The sequence below is a fragment of the Balaenoptera acutorostrata genome, chromosome 1, assembly GCF_949987535.1.
Source record: "Balaenoptera acutorostrata chromosome 1, mBalAcu1.1, whole genome shotgun sequence".
NCBI lineage: Eukaryota > Metazoa > Chordata > Mammalia > Artiodactyla > Balaenopteridae > Balaenoptera > Balaenoptera acutorostrata.
This window is the reverse complement of record NC_080064.1, coordinates 37929631-37953772: the sequence shown is the minus strand read 5'-3', so window position 1 is coordinate 37953772 and position 24142 is coordinate 37929631. Positions and strand designations below refer to the sequence as shown.

The following is a 24142-nucleotide window of genomic DNA, read 5'->3' as shown; positions in this document are numbered from 1 at the left end:
CCATTTGCTAGTTGTGTGACCTGGGGGAAGCCACTTAATCTGTCTTCAGTTTTATTATCTGTAAAACAGAGAGAGTAATAGTACCTATTACATAATGTCTTCATAAGGATTAAATGAGGTAATTCCTATAAAGTATTTAGAACAGTGTCTGACACATTATAAGTGCTCAGTAAATGTTATCTACTATTATCATTATTTGTGAACTCCTTAAAGAAGGAACCATCATGTTTATTTCTATGGCCCCCACTTGATCCTCATTGCCAGGCACTGTGCTTAGTACATATGTGACAGGTCGTAAAAAAAAAATTTAAGTGTTCTGTTAATATATGGAGAGTACAAACCTTGCACTTAGTATTTACTTGATACATGCTTGCTGGATTGAATTGGGGAAGAAATAAATCATTGGGAGAGTGTTTCAGAAGTATGCTCACAGAATTTGAAGTTTGTGTTTATATTTTGCTATTTTGGTGTGAGTTTATGAGTAATTGTAGACTAAAGGATAAATTTGGGAAGGGGGAAGAAGCTTTTTCAGTGCTTGGGGAGACAATCTATATACTTGGGTTTGTGGATTTTAGTTCTCTTCTGAACTTCCTGGATATAAAAAAAAAAGCATTTTGGGAACATTTAAAGTCACTGCACATATATGTATTAATAGTTCTGCCTTTGTCAGGAGACTTGGTATTTTGCTGCTTGCATGGCAGTTTTGAGCAATGTGGTTTAAAATTTTCTATGAAATAAAGAAAATACAGAATGAATTCATTCTTAGTCTCATTTTGCTTTCAGTTGTTATTCAAGATAGAGGATATTTTTCTCTCAGAAATCTAGGATATTTTTATATTTATTAAACTGGTTTAATATTTATAAGCAAGCAGATCTAATTTAAACTTTTTAGATATTTGTATTGTTTCACTAAGAAAAAGTAAAATTTGACCATGAACTTGATTTGTCCTTTTGTTATTATATATAGTGCTATTGACATGATCTAGTGATGGCTGTGGAATGTTTATTCTGCCTTTAGCTATCTTAAAATTGGACTATAAAAACCATGGAGAGAAAAGAGAAAGCCAGACTGAACCAGCTCTGCTTAGTGTCACCTGATGTGAGGCTCTGGTGGTTAATGTCTGTTCAGCTGAGTTTTCCTTATGAGTTTTCGTTATCTATGACCTCGCACAACCAGTTTTCCATGATGTAATACCTCTAAAACACGTTTGAACTGCAGCAAGCCTTACCCAAGGATAGTACTCTTTTTTTTATGGATCTAAATTCATAGCTCTTTTGGCACTTGAGTTCTGAGCAATTTCCCTCTCTTCTCCTTTTTGGTTATTGGTAATTTTTTCTAGTCTAAGAGAGCGTTGGTATCTTTGCTTTATTTGGGAGTAAAATACAAAGCAGTTCATTTTATTTTTTTATTATTATCTTTAATTAATTAATTAATTTATTTATGGCTGCGTTGGGTCTTCGTTGCTGCGCACAGGCTTTCTCTAGTTATGGCGAGCAGGGGCTACTCTTCGTTGTGGTGCGCAGGCTTCTCATTGCGGTGGCTTCTCTTGTTGCAGAGCACGGGTTCTAGGTGCGCGGGCTTCATTAGTTGTAGCACACGGGCTCAGTAGTTGTGGCTCGCGGGCTCTAGAGCGCAGGCTCAGTAGTTGTGGCGCACGGGTTTAGTTGCTCCGTGACACGTGGGATCTTCCCGGACCAGGGCTCGAACCTGTGTCCCCTGCATTGGCAGGCGGATTCTCAACCACTGCACCCCCAGGGAAGCCCCACATTTTAATATTTTACTATAGGTTTATTTCAGGCCTCTTAATTGTTTTTTTACCAAACTTTGGAGTCAGATATTTTTCTGGAAAGACCAGTACAGGTCAGAAGAACTCTTACAATATGGATGGTGCTTTTATTGCTCAAAGTTGGCAGTAGAAAGGCTTATAAAGCTAACCAGTAAGATTTTCATTAGTTTACAGATAGATAGTTTTTTATGAATCAAAAATGAAATTATTATTGAACCACTGGCCTTTTTCTTCCATACTGATTGTCACAGAACAAAGCATAGGCTTTGGAGCCTAATAGATCCAGATTCCAGTACCTCCTCTAATCTTTGTCAAGTCACTTAAGTACTCTGAACCTCATTTTCCTAGATGTTAAAATGGGGGTAATTTCATCTCAGGTAGTACCTATAAAACACCTAGCACAGTTTCCAGGTATATTGTAGGTGAGCAATAAGTAGTAATTTTCTTGACAGCTTTGATACAATGGCCACAGACCTCTTACTAGGTCCTATTATGCAGAACTGAAGAGGTCCAAGTCTGATAGTAGTGTCAGTGTTTTGTTTTTCAGAATGAGGATAGATAGATGTGTTTTAGACTGTAATCACACCTCTCCCTCATTCTTCTGTTTAGGTAATAAACTTTTGAGAAGGGATAACATTTAAACTTTAATGTTTAACTCTGAGCTTTATACATAACTGAGAGTTCAATAAATATTTGACCCACTGGATGTAAATGCCACAAAGGAACATAATAACATTATTATTTTCCTTATGCTTGTTTAGAAAGAGTCAAATCCCAAAGTCTATCATAGATCTGTGAGCATTATAACATAGAATAGTGACCCATAAATTTTTTTGATTATGTATTTATTAGTTTTCTATGGCTGCTGTAGCAAATTGCCACAAACCTAATGGCTTAAAACAACACAAAAGTATTATCTTACAGTTCTGTAGGTCAGAAGTCTGATGGGTCTTACTGGGCTAAATTCAAGGAGGGCTATGTTCCTTTCTGGAGGCTCTAGGGGAGAATCTATTTTCTTACTTTTTTCAGCTTCTAGAGTCTGTTTTGCATTCCTTGGCTTGTAGTCCCCTTCCATCTTCAAAGCCAGCCAAGACCAGTTGAGTCTTTTTCACATTGTATCCCTCTGATACTGACTCTTCTGCCTCCCTCTTCCACCTTTGAATACCTCTTGTGATTGCATTGCACCCACTTTGCTAATCCAGGATGATCACCCTAATTTAAAGTGAGCTGATTAGCAGTCTTAATTCCATCTGCAGTTTAATTTATTCTACTTGCCTACTAACATAACATATTCACAGGTTCTAGGGATTAGGACATGGACATCTTTGGATATCTTCTGTCTACCATAGTATCCCATTAGGAAAACATTTTTGAGCACATCCCCAGGTGCTACGATCAACCCTTATTAAATATTAGTAAAACTTAATTTCTCTTTTTCATATTAAAAAAAAGTAAAAATTCTAATTTTCTTTCCATACTTCAGTCTTGCTCATTCCCCAGTTTTGGAGACTGCTGGCTAATAGTAGGGCCTTGAAAGGTCCTGCCTTGGAATAAGAATTTTAACTTTTAATTGAATTCAGTAAATATTTACTGAGCAGTAACTATGAACAAGGCAGTGTTTAAAGTATATATAGAGACACAAAAGCTTGTTTCTTACTCATGTTCCAGTCCAGTGCATGTTGCGTGGAGGTTGAAGGGGAGCTCTTTTTAACCTAGGACAGGGCCTCAGTTTTCACTACTGGGTCTTCTGCATCTGCTGGCAGATGAAGGAAGAAAGTATGGAGGACAGTGTTGAGGTTTTTAATGGGACAGGCCTGGAAATCATCCCTTCTGCCCCCATACCGCTGGCCAGAACTCAGTGTTATGGTCTTAACCAACTAGGAAATGTCGTCTACTTCAGGAGGAAAAAGGAAGTGAACAAGTAGCCATTCCCTTCCATACATAACATCCCTGCCTTCAAGAATCCTCTGATTGAGTGGAAGAGGTGGACATAGCTAAAACATGTAGAAGGCAGGCCTGATAAGTGTTACAATAGAAGTTTAAATGGAGTGATATGAGTGTATAGGGAAGAGAAAGATTAATTTTGATTAGAAAAGTGGACTCATTCTAGCAACAAAATGAAAGTGGAAGTGGGAGAATTCAGGACATATTTAGGAGAGGCAGGTTATATAACTAAAATGTAGAGAATGCAGGTCGATGTAATAGATAAGGTAAGAGAGGTTGGGGTCAGATCATTCAGACTCTTGAATAACACGCTAAAGAATTTGGACTTTGATCAGGGGCTGTGAGCTGCCACAACAATTTTTTGAGTAGCCAATAGCTTCTTAAGTGGAGGGGTTGTGTCTTAATCATTTTTATATCCTTTTTATTTATTTATTTATTTATTTATTTATTTATTTATTTATGGCTGTGTTGGGTCTTCGTTTCTGTGTGAGGGCTTTCTCTAGTTGTGGCAAGTGGGGGCCACTCTTCATCGCGGTGCGCGGGTATCTCACTATCGCGGCCTCTCGTTGCGGAGCACAGGCTCCAGATGCGCAGGCTCAGCAATTGTGGCTCACGGGCCTAGTCACTCCGCGGCATGTGGGATCTTTCCAGACCAGGGCTCGAACCCGTGTCCCCTGCATTGGCAGGCAGATTCTCAACCACTGCGCCACCAGGGAAGCCCCTATATCCTTTTTATAACTATATGGAGAGGTAATATAGCATTGTGGTTAAGAGCACAGACTTTGGGGAAAAAAAAAAGAGCACAGACTTTGGGAATTCCCTAGTGGTCCAGTGGTTAAAACTCTGCGCTTCCATTGCAGGGTGCGGGTTTGCCCCGTTTGGGGAACTAAGATCCCGCATGACACGTGTTGCGGCCAATAAAAAAAGAGAGAGAGCACAGACTTTGGAACCCACTGTTTAGGTTTGACTCCTGGCTCTTCCACTTATTAGCTGTTATGACTTTGGGCAAGTTACTTAATTTCTCTGAGCCTGTTTCTTCATCTATATGATTAGGTTAATAAAAATGTTACTTCATTGGGTTATCGTGAGAATTAAATGAATACAACGTAGGACTTAACTGGTGGCACAGTGGTTAAGAATACGCCTGCCAATGCAGGAGACACGGGTTTGAACCCTGGTCCGGGAAGATCCCACATGCCACGGAGCAACTAAGCCCGTGTGCCACAACTACTGAGCCTGTGTGCCACAACTACTGAAGTCTGTGCACCTAGAGCCCGTGCTCCACAGCAAGAGAAGCCACCGCAATGAGAAGACAGCGCACCGAGGCAAAGAGTAGGCACCTCTCGCCGCAGCTAGAGAAAGCCCATGTGCAGCAACAAAGACCCAACACAGCCAAAAATAAATAAATAAATAAATTTATTACAACAATGAATATAACATAAAGTGCTTAGAACAATGGTAAACGCGCTTTGAGTTAGTTGTTATCATAATTATTATGATCATTACCAGTGCCTGGCACACAGTGGCACTCAGTAATTTTTGGGTGGTCAGAGTTGTGTTTTAAATTATCCAGCAAGTGTTTATATACTGTCATATGCCAGGCAAGAGAATGCTATTAAGAAGCTTATAGTCGGGAGTCCCTGGTGGCGCAGTGGTTGAGAGTCTGCCTGCCAATGCAGGGGACACGGGTTCGAGCCCTGGTCTGGGAAGATCCCACATGCCGCGGAGCAACTGGGCCCGTGAGCCACAACTACTGAGCCTGCGCGTCTGGAGCCTGTGCTCCACAACAAGAGAGGCCGCGATAGTGAGAGGCCCGCGCAGCGCAATGAAGAGTGGCCCCCGCTCGCCGCAACTAGAGAAAGCCCTCGCGCAGAAACGAAGACCCAACACAGCTAAAAATAATAAATAAATAAATAAATTTATTAAAAAAAAAAAAAAAGAAGCTTATAGTGTAGTAGGGGAGATATAAGGCATATTATAAAACAGTTAAAGGTAGAAAATGATGATGCTGTAGCAGTGTGGTGTTGATGGAGTGCCTTGGTAATTCAGAAGCATGCTCGGTCAAAAATACTTCTACTTAGAGGGAGCCAAAGTCTCTGGTCAAAGTCTAGTTTACCAGTAGTATCAGAGTTGGGAGTTTCCTGTTGTAGTCTTACTAACTTTAGAGTAGTGATCAGCTAGCTATCCTTGGTCTGCACTGAGCCTTGCCACTCAACATGTAAGTCCATAGACCAAGCAGCATTAGCATCACCTGGGAGCTTTTAGAAATTCAGAATTTCAAGTCCCCCCTGACCTATAGAATCTAAGTCTGCAGTTTACATGATTTCTAGGTGATCTGTTTCCACATTAAAATTTAGGAAGCACTGGTCTAAAAAATCAAAAGCAACGTGAATGTGTGTGTAATATGAAATTAAAAATAACAAAGTTGAGTAATCAATCACTCACTCTCAAGCATATCCATTAAGAAAGTGCTCCCTTCCCCAGCTAAGTAATTTTATCTTGCATGATTTTGGGTGGTGGTAGTGGAGAATAAGAATCAATCAGAATGTAACTTTTTTTAGATCCTGTCTCTTACCAAAAGTGATTTTAAGCTTCAGCCACAGTTTAGATTTTGATTAAAGAAGCAATAAAAATTTCAGTAAAAACTTATTGTTGATATTAAATGCTTTTCTAGGCATAAATCACTTCCCTGTTAAGGATGAGTAATATTTCCCTTTTAAAGTATATTCTGTTTATAGCAACTGGAATGATTAACTCTGCTCAAGCTCTTCTTCCAATATAAAGCTAATGCCTGTCTCAGCTTGCCAGCTCTGTAACACCATTTTCGACATGGTGGTGGTGGAGAGGAAGTGAGGGTGAGGAGGCCTGGCAGAAAAGTTTCACATAGAGGTAGAATTGTGCGACACCACTGTGATGTGGTGATGAGAGTAGGAAGTGTGAGTAGGAAGTGTGGTGCTGGAAAAGAAGTGAGGTTGAGGAGGTCTGGCAGAAAAGTTTCACATAACGGTAGAATTGTGCGACACCACTGTGATGTGGCGATGTGAGTAGGAAGTGGGGAAGACTGTCACATGAAGCCAGTGCCTGCCTGAATGTGTTGTCTGTGACATCTCTGTGGATGATGTGGTCATAGTGACGGTGGATCTGGGGGGGAAGGGAAGCAAGGGTGTATCACACCCAAACCAAATACTTTCAGCTTCTAGGAGATCCATAACTTTAGAATGTAGCCATTGTTTTGCTAGTAGAATCCTATTGCCTAGCTTCTATATAAATATTTGATTAAATAAAGTAAACACCTCTTGGCTTTCCAGCCTTGTACCTGCCTCTGAATGTTCTTTCTTATAAAACGAGTTTACATTGTGAAGCTAATTTGGTGATTACTGCTTTTTCATTCAAGAAATGCTTGTTTAGCATCTTACGTGCAAAGCATTGTATGTCAGGCACTGTATATAGAAATAAGTTAGATGAGATCTGTACTCTTAAAAACCTTTCTTATATTCCAGTCTGGAGAAAAAGTCAGAAAGGTTAAGAGAAGAATAGCTAACATTCTCTAGTGCTTACTATGTTCCAGGAGCTCAAGTTGTCTCATTTTATCTTCACAATAACCATATAGGTTAGGTAATATTAACATTCCCATTTTGCATGTGGAAAACCCTGAAACACAGAGAGGTCATCAGTAAGTGGCAGAGCCAGGATTCAAATCCAAGTAGTCTGACTCCACACCCTGGACTACTTCACTTATGCTAATGAGCAGTCTTTCAAAGAAGGATGTTAGCAGTACTGGGGGGCAGGAAGAGAGAGAAAGAGTACTAATGTTTACTGAGGGCATCCTGGAGATCGTTGTAGAGAAGATGAAATTTTAGCTGATCCTAGAAGGATAATTTTCAGTAAGTAAATGAAGTCTTCCAGCTCAGGGAGGAGCTTTAACTTAAGTTTCCAGGTCATAAAAATCATTCATGCCTTTCAACAAATCTTTACTGAGAGCTTCCTTACTGTGTGCAAGGTACTATACTAGGTGCTAGAAATACAGAGATAAATAAAACTCTGAATCTTCCACAGTAAGGAAAGTTACAAAAGAGTAATGTGGGCAGAAGGCAGGTTATAATGAATTTAGAAACGAAGGAAGGTTAAAGATATGTAGATAGTGTATAGTGTATGTAACCTTAAAGTTTGGTCACAAGTGCAAAGAGTGTATTAGGATCATATTTTAGGGAGAGGGACAAGGGAAGCATTTTTTAAGATGGGTAAATTTAAATATATTTGTAGGATAGAACCAGAGGAAAGGGAGAGATGGGTGAAGAATAAGGCTCATGGGAAAGTGTGAGCTTCCAAAGATAAGTTGGAGCAAATCATGGAAAGTTTCAAGTGCTGTGGTAAGGAATTTTGACATTATTCTATAGGCAGAAGGGAACCATTGAAGGTTTATAAAGAAGGAAATGACATATTTCGTGTTTTGAAAAGGTAACGCTAATAGCCATGTAAGGGATGGCATAATTTAGAATTATTAATAATAACAAAATAAAAAACAATTAACCTTTATTTGATCATAGGCTAGACATTGCTAAACATTGTCCCTGAAATATCCATTTAATCCTCCTAACAATCCTTTAAGGTAGTGTTATTTTCAGGTCCATTTTTTTCAGATAAGGAAATGGAGATTTATAAAGGTTAAGTAACTTGTTTAAGTTCCCCTAGGTGGATATGGATAGATTTCTATGCTCTAGTGTAAAGGTGAGCAAACTCTTTCTGTAAAGGACTAGATAGTAAATGTTTTAGTCTTTGCAAGCCATACAGTCTCTGTCACAACTATTCAACTCTGCTGTTGTAGCACAAAAGCAGCCATAGAAAATACCATGTCTGTTCCAATAAAACTTTATGAAAACGAGTAGTAGGCCATAGTTATTAACCCCTGTTAGTGCCCATTATAGTTTAGAAAGCTGTAGTGAAGGAATAAACATAGCTTATTGTATTTTACTTTACCTCTTTTTGCTATGGAGGAGTAATGAGAATAGAATTATCCTTAGGTAGGAATACCATTTAATCTCAGAGAAGCATCATTTCTGTAAGAGGTTCACTAGAAACAGCTATTTTTTAAAAATTTTTATTTATTTTTGGCTGCATTGGATCTTCGTTGCTGCACGCGGGCTTTCTCTAGTTGCGGCGAGCGGGGGCTACTTTTTGTTGCAGTGCACAGGCTTCTCATTGTGGTGGCTTCTCTTGTTGTGGAGCATGGGTTCTAGGCGTGCAGGCTTCAGTGGTTGCAGCACACGGGCTCAGTAGTTGTGGCATGCGGGCCCTGGAGTGCGCAGGCTTTAGTAGTTGCGGTGTGTGGGCTCAGTAGTTGCAGCACATGGGCTCTAGAGCGCAGGCTCAGTAGTTGTGGCGCGTGGACTTAGTTGCTCCGCAGCATGTGGGACCTTCCTGGACCAGGGATCGAACCCGTCACCCCTGCATTGGCAAGCAGATTCTTTTTTTTCTTTTTTTTTTTTTTAACATCTTTATTGAAGTATAATTGCTTTACAATGGTGTGTTAGTTTCTGCTTTAAAACAAAGTGAATCAGTTATACATATACATATGTTCCCATATCTCTTCCCTCTTGCATCTCCCTCCCTCCCACCCTCCCTATCCCACCCCTCTAGGTGGTCACAAAGCACCAAGCTGATCTCCCTGTGCTATGCGGCTGCTTCCCACTAGCTATCTATTTCACATTTGGTAGTGTATATATGTCCATGACACTCTCTCACCCTGTCACATCTCACCCCTCCCCCTCCCCATATCCTCAAGTCCATTCTTTAGTAGGTCTGTGTCTTTATTCCCATCTTGGCAAGCAGATTCTTAACCACTATGCCACCAAGGAAGTCCCTAGAAACGCTATTTATGCATACAATTTAACCACATTCTGCAAAACACCCACTTAACCTTTTATTACAATTGCTTTCCAACAGAATTACCCCTAGAATGAAAATTCTGTGAGAGAAGGGACTTTGTTTTATTCACTGTCCTGTCCCTAATGCCTTACAATTAGTGGCCATTCAATAAATAGTTGTTGAATAAATGAATGGAATACTGACTCTCGTAATTTCAGTGATTGGGGAGTTGTACGAACACTTAGAGAACAGTGACCTATTTTTAAGATACCTCTACAATAAAGAAGATGTGGTATATATACACAATGGAATATTACTCAGCCGTAAAAAAGAATGAAATAATGCCATTTGCAGCAACATGGATGGACCTAGAGATTATCATACTAAATGAAGACAGAGAAAGACAAATGTCATATGATATCGCTTATATGTGGAATGTGAAAAAAAATGATACAAATGAACTTATATACAAAAATAGAAATAGACCCACAGACGTAGAAAATAATCTTATGATACCAAAAGAGAAGGGTGTGGGGGAAGTATAAATTAGGAGTTTGAGATTAATATATACACACTACTAAATATAAAATAGAAAACCAAGAAGGACCTACTATATGGCGCAGGGAACTATACTTAGTATTTTGTAATAAACTATAAGGGAAACAAATCTGAAAAAGCATATATATATATGAATCACTTTACTGTACACCTGAAAGTAATACAACATTGTAAATCAACTGTACTTCAATAAAAATGTTATTACCAATAAAATAAAATAAAATAAAATGTCTTTAATAAGAAAAAAGAAGATACCTCTACAACTGCATCTCCCCTAGATTGATTGTTTTCTCATGTATCTTGCCTGGATTTCCTTTGCTCTAGTACAGCTTCCTGTCTTTTACCCAACTAGTTTCTGATGTTAACTGAAACTCTCAGATGCTCTATCTGCATAGCTTATAGACGCTATACTGTGCTGGCCAGAAACATTCAGGAGTCCAGATTCAGTCTTCCAGCACTCTGTGTTACTTACGTTCATTATTCTTTAGACTTTTACCTGTCCCACATTCCTCCCCTCATTCTCTTCTGTATTAGGTAGTGAGTTTCATAGTAAAGAAACTGACAGATGAATAAAGTTAAATGTCCCACTTTTACAAAGCAGGGGATGGAGGTAGGGACAAAGGATGGGGAATGGAGGGGAGAGTAGGCATACGTAGAAACCAGCTTCTGCCCAGCCACCTGTGACCAAATTGGATTCTTACCTGGTCCACTTCTAAGTTATAATTATGGAAATGGCTTACATTTTTTTAACTCTTACTATGTACCAGTCACTGTGCTATGAACTTTACATTCATTATTTCATTCAGTCTTTCCAACAACCTTACGTTGTGGACACTATTATCCTATTTTACAGAGAGGGAAACTAATGCTTGCCTAGTAAAGAGTGGAGGTGGGATTTGAACCCACACCATCTAACTTTAAAGCTCTTTTAACTACTCTGTTATTTCGCTTCCTATTTATTCCCAAGCCAGAGGTAAGTTTCAGCTAGTCATTGGAACCTGCATCCTATTTTCCATACTACCTAGATATTTCCTTGGGTTCTTTCCTTTCTCAAGTCCCCACCGTGTCTCTGGATGCATTTAGAGAAAACCAGTGGTCCAGAAACCACCTCTTGGAGAAACTCTGAAATTTCCACGTTAGTAATTTTGGTTGGAGCAGCACGTCTTTAAAACTCTGCTGTGATGTTACAGCGACCAGGCATTCTCCCTCACTTTCTTTTCACTCAACAATTATTTACTGAGTGAGCAAACTATTTCCTAGGCACTGTTAGGTCCTTGAGCACAGGGAAGAATATGACCTGGACTCTGCCTTCCTGGAACTTTATGGTCCTTTCCAGCACAGTTACTGCTGTGCCTTCACTCTTACTTTAGTCAGTCTCCTCCCTTTCCTTTGCCCTTCTAAACTAGAGCTTACTTGGGACCTGTGGGTATTGTTAATGAGACTTCCTTCTTGACAGCCCAAGCCCCAAGTGTCACTGACTTTATGTCATTTATTTTCTCCTACTTTATAATCATCATCAGTCATAATAATTGATTTATGATTTTTATTTAAAAATTATTTTTATATATAAATGTAGCCTGTTGGTTGAAAAAACTTCAAATATGACATAAGTATGTGCACTAAAAAATAAAAATCACCCTTTTCTCCCTCAGTACCATTTTTTATTAATGCTTCTAGACATTTTCTATTAATATACAAAATTTTTTTTGCACAAATGGGATCTTAAAGCTCGATGTTTTCATTTAATGGTATATTTTGGGTATGTTCTCATGTCAGTGCATAAAGTTTACTTCATTCTTTTTAATGCTATATAGTATTCCAATCTATGAATAAAACCATAAATTTAAAAAAATATGTATTTATTTTTGGCTGTGTTGGGTCTTCATTGCTGCGCGTGGGCTTTCTCTAGTTGGGGCGAGCAGGGGCTACTCTTTGTTGCGGTGCACGGGCTTCTCATTGCTGTGGCTTCTCTTGCTGTGGAGCACGGGCTCTAGGCGTGTGGGCTTTAGTAGTTGTGGTGCATGGGCTCAGAAGTTGTGGCCCACGGGCTCTAGAGCACAGTCTCAGTAGTTGTGGCACATGGGCTTAGTTGCTCCGCGGCATGTGGGATCTTTCTGGACCAGGGCTCAAACCCGTGTCCCCTGAATTGGCAGGGGGATTCTTAAACACTGCGCCACCAGAGAAGCCCTATACCATAAATATTTAACAAGTTTTTATTGGTGGGTATTTAGATTCACATACACCGGTGAGGTAGATGTCCTTTTATGTGAATTTTTGCTCATCCAAATTGAGTATACTTGTAAGATAAATTCTAGAGGTGGAATTGTTGGAGCAATTAAAGTTTTTGCTAGATGTGATCAATTAATTACCCTTTGAAAAAGTTGTGCCAAGAGCTCAACAGTGTTTTCTATCCCAGTTTCCTTACCTTCTGGACAACACTGAGCATTAGCATTCTTTTTTTTCTTTTTGGCTGTGCCGCGCGGCTTACGGGGTCCTAGTTCCCTGACCAGGGACTCAACCTAACCACTGGACCACCAGGGAATTCGCCAAGCATTATCATTCTTAACCTTTGTTCATTGATAGATTTAAAAGGTAGTATCTCCTGTTTTAGTGTACATCTCTCTAATTATGAGAGAATTAAAGTACATTTTGATATTATTAGCCCTTTATTATTTTCGTGTGAGTTATACACGTACCTTTTGCTTATTTTTCTACTGGGTTCTTTTTAAAATTACATATTTAGAAGAGTTCTTTTTATGTCAAGGAAGTTAGCCCTTTGTCATCCAGCCAATGCGGGTGCTCCCAACCCCAGTTTGTTGTTTGTAAATTACAGACCATCAGATTGGGTAGTTCAACCTACTTACTTTCTAGGTGAGGAAACTGAGCCCCATAGGGTTAGTGACCTTTCTGTGTGTGTGAGCACGTAGTCAGATAATGGCAGAGCTAAACCAGCACCAGGTTTCTTTGCTTCCAGTTTGGTGCTTGTTCCATTATACCATGCTGTTTTTAAAGGCTTGCTCCCCTCCCTCTTCTACCATTGCTTTTTACCACTAGGTCTTGCCGCAACCAGATGTTTCATGATAAACTTAGAAAGTTACAGGAGTGCTATCAAGGTTTGTTATACAACAGGGGTCCCCAACCCATGAGCCGAGGACCAGCACCGGTCTACGGCCTGTTAGGAACTGCACAGCAGGAGGTGAACGGCAGGCGAGCGATCCAAGCTTCATCTGCCACGGCCCAATACTCCCCATTGCTCACATTACCACCTGAACCATTCCCCCCCTCCCCACCCCACCTCACCCCCTTCCCAGGAAAATTGTCTTCCACGAAACCCGTTCCTGGTGGCAAAAAGGTTGGGGACCGCTGTTATACAGGAACCCAGTAGACTTCACAGGTATTGGATTGTCTCGCATGTGCAACTACACTAGTTATGTTCATGTCCTTTTCATTTGTTTAAAAAAAAATCTGTTTCGTTTTGTAGGTTCATGGGTGTGTGTGTACATCAAGGACAATTGCATGCACTCACAGAGGTAAGACTTCAATGAGCGTGTTGAAGTGACTTCTTTGCCTTAGTTTCAGCATGTATGGTTCCACTGTAATTGTTACTTGCATATGTACGCAAAATATGTGTGCATTTATGGTTATGCAAAAATGGCATGTTAACAATGTTTTCTTCTGTAGCCTGGGGACAATGGCCATATCTCTTAATACTCATGGATTCCCTAATAACACGTGGTGAGTTCTCGGGAAATGAGTGCTCAAATATTATATTGGTTCTTGCTGCCCAGATGACCCCCTCCTAAACTAAAGGATGGCATCACCTGGCTGCAAACTCTATCATGGCAACAAATTCCCAGGCTACCCAGAAATTTGTGGTGTCCTGATCTAAAATTCCACTGTTGCTGCTCTAGTTTCCTGATTGAAGGAAACTACTCCTTGGAGAATTTACATCTTTATTCTCATTTCATTTTCAGCCTCTTATAGGCAGGTAAATATGTGGTAGTCATTACTCAGCCTCTGAGGACCAGAGAATTCTCTCTGGAACAAAGGCTTCCCAAATTCAGGTACTGGGTTACCAACTTCAGAATTTGCTTGAGTGCTTCTTAGAAACACAGATTCCTGGAATACTCTAGGTTTAGTAGGTCTTCAGAGGGCCCATATGTATTCTTGAAAGCTCTTCAGATTATGCTAATGAGCATCTAGATTTGAGAATCTATGTTCTGGAATGTTTTCACATTTCTCCTTGAGAAGTACCAAAATACAAAGTGAAGAAATTTAGGAAGGAAAATTGTTTAACAGAATTTGCAAGAGCATTGGTTTCCTGCTGGCTTGGTACCTGGTATTAATCATTAATATCTTATCAAGGAGGGTGCCGTGTGCCTTACCCTATGTCTTTTTTCTCAATTACTGAGGATACCGGAATGTGAAATGTGTGTAGCTATGTCCTGCCTCTTGTATGGAAGACCAAAGAAAGTGGGTTAGTGAGGTAGTGAAGAGCATGGGCTTTGTAGTATTGATTGCCTAGGTTTGAATCTCCCTGTGCTGCAATGTTTTCACTTGTAAAACGGGAATAATGATAGTAGTACCTATCCCAGGGAATCTAGATAGGGAAGAGGACTATAGCTGGGCCCTAAAGTATTTGAATTTTAAAAGTCTGGGGTAAAAGGCAGATCGAAGAGTAGCTAGGGAGATAGGAAGAAAACCCAGGAGTGTGTTGGCCTGGAATGGAAAGGAAGGGGTTTCAAGGAGGAAGGAGTAATTATGTAACTGTGGCAAATAACTGTTGGTTAGATCATGACCTCACAGTGATATCGTGAGGATGAAATGTAAAACGCTTATTTAACACAGTACCTGGCATGTAGTGATTGCTTAATACATTTTAACTATTACAGCTTTTATTAACGATGACTAGTCCCTCCTGAGCTCCTTGAATTGTATTTTTCATTTGGTACTTAGTTCTGTACTGCTGTTAATGTCATTAAATTTTTAAAAAATTTTACAAAGTATAACATAACAGAAAAGCACACATGAAAAGTGTGCATCTCACTAGGTTTTCACAAATGAACACACCCATAACCAGCATCCTGGATCAAGAAACATTTTCTGTGTATTTCTTTTCTCAGAAGTAAGTCTATAAATTCCTCAAAGACAAAACTCTCTCCTCTCAAGCCTTCTATCCACCAAAGCTCTGGCACTAATAAACTAATAAACACTTGTAAAAGTATTTGTTGCACTCTCTGTTTATATCACTGTTTTCTGAAATGTGAGTTCATTGGAAGGGCTTGTGCGTCGGTTTTACTGACAAAGAAGAACATGCTTTGAAATCTTTGATCATGTCTCAAGTTTAAAAGTGGGTGTAGTAGAAATGGCAGAAATGTATGATCATAATGCAACATTCTTTTGGCCATGTTGCACTTAAATAATATTTTCTGTTGCTTATTAGCTTGTTTATAGCCATATACAACATATAGTAAGTGCTTTGTGAGTATATTTCCAGTATCATTAATGAGATATTGATATAGTTTATGATATTAATAATCTTTATTATGATGTTAATAGGCTGAAGGCCGTGAAGCCCAAATATCCAAATGTTCTTGCTTGTTTTCAGAAGGGGATCAGCAAAGGCCATCATGCCATAGATTTCTGGAGACTCCTAGGTTTAATTGCCTTATAATTTGACTTGACAGCACAGCTATTGGTTTCACTAAGTATCATAAAAATAAATTATTAATAACATCAAGCATACTGCTTGGAACTTGGATGATATTTAGTAAATATTTCTTGGTTGGCAGAATGCCTGCCCTCCACAGTAATGTGAGCACCATTCCTTATTTCTCTTAAAATAGTTTGCCAATAATTACAGTAGACAAGCATAGGTCTTATTAATGCCTATAAAGTATTGATATTATTAAGAAGAATATTTCTCATATACAATGGTGATATAGACTTTTCTGGGCTTCAACCATTTCCACAAGTCTTCATTGTAATTGTAGACATTAATTGAACTTGGAACAGTAAGACATTTAGGTGTGTTTTTTTAAACTACCTTTAGTAAGGATAGACTTCTAAGTTTTTAAGCAAATGAGTATTTGTTAAAGAGAAAGAAGTTGATATCAGGTAGAGGGACTTCCCTGGTGCCGCAGTGGTTAAGAATCCGCCTGCCAATGCAGGGGACACGGGTTTGATCCCTGGTCTGGGGAGATACCACATGCCGCGGAGCAGCTAAGCCCGTGTGCCACAACTACTGAACCCCGCACGCCTAGAGCCCATGCTTCGCAACGAGAAGCCACCACAATGAGAAGCCCGCGTGCTGCAACAAAGAGTAGTCCCCGCTCACCACAACTGGAGAAAGCCTGCGCAGCCACAAGGACCCAACACAGCCAAAAAAAAATAAAATAAAATAAATAAATGTTCCTTTAAAAAAAAAAAAAAGGTTAGGTGTAGAACCTTTTGAGTTTAATAAGTTGAATTAAGAATCTAGTTCTGTGAGCCCCAGCCTTTCAGAGGGAGCGGTGGTGTGTTCGCCATCTTAGGGAGAAGATGTTCTTGTCCGTGGCGCACTTGGCGCGGGTGAACCCCTTCAACGCGCCCCACCTGCAGCTGGTGCAAGATGGTCTTGCGGGCCCCCGCAGCAACCCCGCCGGGCCCCCGGGCCCACCCCGCTGCTCCCGCAAGCTGGCAGCCGCCGCTGTGGAAGAGTACGGTTGTGAATATGGCTCTGCGAAGCTTTACGCACTGTGTGGCTTTGGTGGGGTCTTAAGTTGTGGTCTGACACACACTGCTGTTGTTCCTCTGGATTTAGTGAAATGCCGTATGCAGGTGGACCCACAAGAGTACAAGGGCATATTTAATGGATTCTCAATTACACTCAAAGAAGATGGTGTTCGTGGTTTGGCCAAAGGATGGGCTCCGACTTTCATTGGCTACTCTGTGCAAGGGCTCTGCAAATTTGGCTTTTATGAAGTCTTCAAAGTTTTGTATAGCAATGTGCTTGGAGAGGAGAATGCCTATCTCTGGCGCACATCACTATATTTGGCTGCCTCTGCCAGTGCTGAATTCTTTGCTGACATTGCTCTGGCTCCTATGGAAGCTGCTAAGTTTCGAATTCAAACCCAACCAGGCTATGCTAACACTTTGAGGGATGCAGCTCCCAAAATGTGTAAGGAAGAAGGCTTAAAGGCATTCTACAAGGGGGTTGCCCTTCTCTGGATGAGACAGATACCATACACCATGATGAAGTTCGCCTGCTTTGAACGTACTGTTGAAGCATCGTACAAGTTTGTGGTTCCCAAACCCGAAGTGAATGTTCAAAGCCAGAGTAGCTGGTTGTCACATTTGTGGCAGGTTGCATAGCTGGAGTCTTCTGTGCCATTGTTTCTCACCCTGCTGATTCTGTGGTGTCTGTGTTGAATAAAGAGAAGGGTAGCAGTGCGTCTCTGGTCCTCCAGAGACTTGGATTTAGAGGTGTATGGAAGGGACTCTTTGCCCGTATCATCATGATCGGTACTCTGACTGCGCTGCAGTGGTTCATCTATGACTCCGTGAAGGTCTACTTCAGGCTCCCTCGCCCTCCTCCACCTGAGATGCCAGAATCTCTGAAGAAGAAGCTTGGGTACACTCAGTAGATGAAAGCAAATGTGGACTGAATCTGCTTGTTGGTCAGTGTTGAGGAAAATGCAGAAGGAACTTTTATATATTTGACAGTGTAGGAAATTGTCTATTCCTAATATAATTACTGTAGTACTCTTGCCAGAAGCAAGAGTTTCAAACTTGCTGTTGAAATAAACCCAACTGTTCATGAAAAAAAAAAAGAATCTAAAAGTGTGTCTTTGACTCAGAAGACCTAACCTTATCTTTCATTTGGTCACAAATATCAAGGAAGTGGAAATCTTTGGTTTTTAAAGACAGAAAATATAACCGTATGGTCAGTTAGCTATTGCTGTATAATATCCAGCCACAAAACCATGCAACAATAAACATTTATTTCTGATACCTCTGCAGGTTCAGCTAAGCTGAGCTGGGCCCAGTTGGGCAGTTCTGCTGCTCTCACTTGTGCTCACTCATGCATCTGCAGGTCAGCTGGTGGTCTGCTCTAGGCTGGGCTTTGTGGGGCACTTTGCTCCAGCTGTTTCTCATTATCTTCTGGGACCAGTGGGCTAACCTGGACATGTCCTTTTTAAGATGAAACCAGAATAGTAAGAGTATGCCAGCCCATTTGCACAAGTGCTTTTCATGATTCTGCTTATGTTCAAGTTTGCTTGGCCAACATCCCATTGGACAAAGCAAGTCACATGCCCGAGTCCACACTGGGAGCATACTGCAAAGTTACATGTCAAAGGACATTGATTCAGTAAGGGGTGAAGAATTGGAACCTTTGTTTGCAATTTCCCATACCCTATAAATATCCCAGTCAGCACATCATAATTATTTGTCTTTTCTACCCTACTTGAGGGTAAATACTTGCTCTCATTTTAAAAATCATAACTACCAGTTACTAAACACCCACTATGGGCTAAGTGCTATGCTCGGTGTTTTATATATTAGCTATAATTCTTACAATTCTACAGTCCTATTTCCTCTGTTTTATAGATGAAAAAACTAAGGCTTAGAGAAATTAAATGATTTCCCCAAAGTAGGATTTAGATCCAGGTTCATCTGACTTCATAGCCTGTACTGTTTCCATTACAACATGATGTCCTTAATTCACGTATGTATTCCCCATAGTGTTGAGCACAGGTTCTTGTATGTGTAGCATGTGTAGTATTTGTAGAATTCGATTCTGACTAACTTTGTATATTTTGGGTTATTTGGGAAAGCTGTTTTCTGGTTACTGGTTATATTAGAATGTATTTGGGTACAAGCAACAGAAAATAGTTAAATGGCCTTAAACAACAAAAGGACATGTATACTGGAATTCCAGCAGTTTATTAGGTTAGGGGTTGGTTTAATTCAACAGCTAAATAGATGTTATCCAGAGGACCCTCCCCCACCTCTTTCCATCTCTTTGTTCTGTGCTTACATTGTCAGCTTCACCCTAAGGTTGGCTGTCATTCATAATCAAAAAGTGGCTGCCACCAACTTACATGCTATATGTTTTCTCTTCTATAGTCAAGATGGGGGGGGGGCTGTCAAAGAAAGAGAGGAGAGAGAGATGCTTCCAGACAGATTATACGACATCTCATAATGTTTTTTTGTGCTTTGTTTTTGTTGTTGTTTTGTTTTTATTCTTGTTTTTTAGTTTGTTAAGAAAAGCACGAAGAGGGAAATATCCTCATAATCAAACAGTTTGGGGAACCTTTTTGTGCAGAACCTCTTAGTGCCTAGAAGATTGGGAATTTGGGGGATGAATAGGGTATAAGGTTATGGGGCAGGGTCCTCAAGTGACAATACTCTGGTCCAGGGAGTCAGCAAAAGAATTGCTTGGCGGGTAGGATGTTTTGGGGTCTTTCTTGCCATTTCTGCCATGGAGAAACTTCTTTTTTCCACTGCGGCAATGAGAACCACTTAGCTATAAACAGAGCAATTGCTTGGCCTCTTTGCAGCAAAGTCACCTCAGCCAGGTAGATACTTGGTACTGAAAGAAATGCTCTTCCCTCATGAGGGAATGGTCAGCCCTGCAGGTGGTTGAAGAGAATTTTTTAATTCACATAGCCCTCATCCTCTTCTCACTCACCATTTCCACCCCAACTCTACACCTTCTTTCTTAAGAAGAGTTACTTTGGAAACTCCTTGTTTATGTGGGTTGATATGTGTTGTTTCTGAGTCGGTTTCTGTCAGACTTGTAAGAAGCCTTATATAATCAGAGAGCTTACAATGAAAGGAAACTCTGTGGGTTCAGTGACCAAACTCATGCATTATTTATAAAAATGAGCAGCCAGACCCCGATTCCAGTTTCTTGGTGTGCAGTGATATTGCCATTAGTTTTGCCTGCTGCTTTTCTTGCTTTTGTGTGACCCAGTACAGAGTATTCTCCTGCCCTTATTTACCTTGAGCCAAATGCAAAGTTGTCTGGTGCCTGCCTTGGGTTAACTTTGGCAGCATACCCATACCGTATCTTTCAAGCATGTGGCTGCTTTTCCTGTCCCTAATATGTCTTTGCTTCAATTTGATATGCTACTACATGAGTAATCTTCATTAGGCATACTTTGATAATGTGATGCTTCTGTTTAAAAACTTCTGTTTAGCATTCTAGACTCTCTCTAATCGGATTTCAGAATTCAAATCACTCCCTTTAGTTGGGTGGGTTTTTTTGCTGTCTTCTACACATGCTGGCCTTAGATATGCCTTCCAGGACCTGGGATGCCCTTGTCTCTCTTCCTTCCACTTTCCAAGTTATGTCAAATCCCTCTAGTGGAACTCAGTCTCTTAAATAGGGTCTGTATAATGCCCTGTGTGGCTGGGCCCATAGTATATATAAGAAAGCTGAATTAACTCCAGTGGAAAGAGCCAGAAGTCAAAAATAGTGTGAAATGTTACATCTCAAGTCCTTTCACGATTAGAAGTTTATTTCATTTATACTTGTAAAAATAGCTAAAGCATTCCTATTAATGCATGTTGGCATCTTCTTTACTTTTGAAAAAAGTAGCTTTTGTTTAACTTTTTGGTTTGGTCATTTAGTAATAAAAAAAATCTCTAAATAAATTGTGGTACATGTTTTCTGCCCTTATTTTTAGTAACTCCCTAAGACATTTGAGAAATAAGAATTTGCGGTTGGCAGTTTAACCCACAAATAATAGAAGAGTTCATTTAGTTTACTTGATTCTTAAAGAAGTTTTCTCCTGACTTGCTAGCTTGCCTCTAGCTCATTTAGTCATTCAAAAAAAAAAAAAAAATTTACTGGCTCTCACTATGTGTCCAGCACTATTCCAGGTACTGGGAATATAATAATGAACAAATAATGATCTCTACCCTCATGGAAATTACATTGTAATGAGCAGGGGGTGGGCAGAGGAGTTAAACAGGAAAACAAATTGTAATATATATGGTGTTATGTGCTGTGGAGTTTGCAATTTTGAATATGTGGATAGGGGAAGTATCACAGAAGAGACAAAAATTAAGGAGGTAATGGAGCTAGCTATGTGAATATCTGGGGAAAGAGTGTTCTAGGCAGTGGGAACAGTAAGTGCGAAGACATAGAGGCAGAAATGCCTGGTGCTGAATGTGGTCGCAGAACTCCAAAGCCGGTGATGTGGCCGCAGCAGAGGGAGTAAAAAAGAATAGTAGTAGATGAAGGTCAGAGAGGAAATACGGGCCAGAGCACATAGTGTCTTACAGACCATTGTAAGAGTTTCAGCTTTTACTCAGGATGAATTGAGAAGTCTTTGGAGGTTTTTGAGTAGAGTTGTGACATGTTTTGACTTACCTTTTAACAGAATCACCCTGGCTACTGTGTGGTGAATAGACTGAAAAGGAGGCAAGGTTGAAAGCAGGAAGACTAGTTAAGAGAGACTATTGCAACAGAGTCCATGCAATAAATAGAGACTATGCCAAAAAAAGTGAGAGGTGATGGTAACTTGGACCAGAGTGGTAGCAGTGGACCTTGTGATTCTGGATCTATTTTGAAAGTAGAGAAAACAGGCTTTCCTGATGCATTCGGTGAGAGGTTAGAGAAGAGGAAATAACTCAAGGATAACCAACGTTTTTGGCCTGAGCATCTGAAGGATAGAGTTGCTGTTAATGGAGATGGGGAAGACTACAGGAGGTACAAGATGGGAAATGATCAAGAGGTCAGTTTTGAACAGGTTGAGTTTGAACCTGTTCAAGTTCAAGTTATCTCCAAGTAGAGATAACTTCATAGAGCATTGGGATTCCAGGTAGTACTCTGAATGATACCTTCCTTCTGCACATTCCTGTTTCTGTTTATCAGCTTTTTCACTAGAAAATATTTTATTGATTTAGAAGGAGGCGTTTTTCAACTGCTGTATTACTTCCCGAGTAATAATAATGAAAATCATTAAGTCGTTTTTCTTATTTCAGTGTGCCAGGTCCTGCTAAGCCTCTCCCTTGGCGGTGGGGGTGGGGATAAATTAGCGTACAATCCCGTGGAATATGTGCTATTTCCCCCATTTTACAGGTGAGAAATCTGAGGCTCAGAGAGAAATTAATTTATCTGAGGTCTCTTAGCTAAGTAGTGGAGCTGGGATTGAGTCAAGTTCCACCTGACTGTAATCCAGTTTACTCGACTTTAAGCTCCTTGATCCTGGCTATTTTGTTCACTGCTGAATCTTCAGTAACTGGCACATAAAGGCATGCAATTAATGTTAGTTGGGTGAATGGACAAATGGATGAATGAATGAAAACTGCTTCCCAACACTTGAGCTTCCAGCAATTAAACTGTTAGCCACAAAGACATCTGCCTCTTTCAAGGTGTTTAGGCCAGCCATTTGATGAATCTTTTCACAGTGTTGATAGTGATAGGACAGAAAAGGATTTAGAAAATGGTTTACGAGATTTCTAGCTAATATTTCTCTTAATCCTCCCCATGATTGTGAAACTAGTGTGGCATTTGAATTCATAGATCTCTTTGTGAGTTTCAGCTAAACCTGTTTCTAACAGAAGTTTTGACAAGTATGTTTTTCTTAACTTGGGAAGTGGTATCATTCATAGGAATTGGGTCTGTGGTGGCTCTTGACAGCTTTTCCTGCTTTGGATTCTGTAGCAAGTAGGACAATGGAGGGAGGGTGGTCTCCCAATATACCTCTCACACATTCCTAGTATTCAAGGGCATTTCAGCATTCCTACACCTGATACCTAATTACTGTCTGTACCTTCTGTGTTTACTTGCTCTTTATGTTGGTCTTTTCTTGTTATCATGGTCACCACTGCTTGCTTATATAGTAAATTCTTAGATCAGTGATTTCCAAAGTGAATCATAAGCTTTTCTTTCCTCAACATGCTCATTTTAGCTCATTTCACCGTCTCATAGTAATTGCTTGTGTCTACTTCCTGCTCAACAAATAATTATTAAGCAGACACTTTGTGTCAACGGCCAGTTTAGGTGAACTTCAAAAAGGAGAAGTTGTTCTGTGAAGGGGCAGAAAAGTTATCTAAAGTCTTCTGTAGTACTTGGCACAAGTAGCTACTTCATACATGTTTATTAAATGAATTACTAACTTGTAAAAGTATTAGTTGAGTGCTTAGCTTTTCTACAAATGATAGTTCTCTTTTCCTTCATCCCTGACCTCTCCCTTTTGCTACATCTGATCAGTCACCATGACCTGACCATTTTACCTCTTACTACCCTGAATGCATTTACCTTAGGCCAGTTCCTTCTGCCATTGTCATCTCTTTCGCCACAACCTTCTAAACTAGTCTCCCTGTCAGTTTTGTTCCTCACCTTAAATCCATACTGTCCATATTGCGAGCCAGAGTGGTCCTTTTAAAATACAGATCTCTTTTTTAACCATCTTAGCAATTTTTAAGTGTACAATTCAATAGTTAGTATTAAATATGTTTTTATTGTTGTGCAACAGATTTCTGGATCTTTTTCATCTTGCAAAATTGAAACTCTATACTATTTTTTTTTTAATTACTGCATTTTATTTATTTATTTATTTATTTATTTATTTATGGCTGTGTTGGGTCTTCGTGTCTGTGCGAGGGCTTTCTCTAGTTGTGGCAAGTGGGGGCCACTCTTCATCGCGGTGCGCGGGCCTCTCACTATCGCGGCCTCTCCCTTTGCGGAGCACAGGCTCCAGGCGCGCAGGCTCAGTAATTGTGGCTCACGGGCCTAGTTGCTCCGCGGCATGTGGGATCTTCCCAAACCAGGGCTCAAACCCGTGTCCCCTGCATTGGCAGGCAGATTCTCAACCACTGTGCCACCAGGGAAACCCTAAACTCTATACTATTAAACAACTCTCCATTTCCCCCTTCCTCCAGTCCCTGGTAACCACTATTCTATTTTCTGTTTCTATGATTCTGACAACTCTAGGTACCTCAGAAAAGTGGAATCACACAGTATTTGTCTTTTTGTGACTGGCTCATCTTTC

At 40.1% G+C, this 24142-nt stretch overlaps 2 protein-coding genes across 3 annotated transcripts in view; both read left to right on the top strand.

The window, feature by feature from the left end:
* TESK2 (testis associated actin remodelling kinase 2) overlaps window positions 1-24142 on the top strand; it is a 111504-nt gene that overhangs the window by 58127 nt on the left and 29235 nt on the right. For both annotated transcript variants that reach the window (XM_057541849.1, XM_057541844.1), the window contains exon 3: window positions 13636-13684. In XM_057541849.1, coding sequence (XP_057397832.1) covers window positions 13636-13684 — 49 coding nt within the window. The remainder of the gene's footprint in view (window positions 1-13635; window positions 13685-24142) is intronic.
* Window positions 16680-17968, top strand: LOC103015401 (phosphate carrier protein, mitochondrial-like). Its single transcript, XM_057541871.1, is given in 2 exon segments — window positions 16680-17448; window positions 17451-17968. Coding segments are annotated over 2 exon segments (1083 nt in total). The 5' UTR covers window positions 16680-16694; the 3' UTR covers window positions 17780-17968.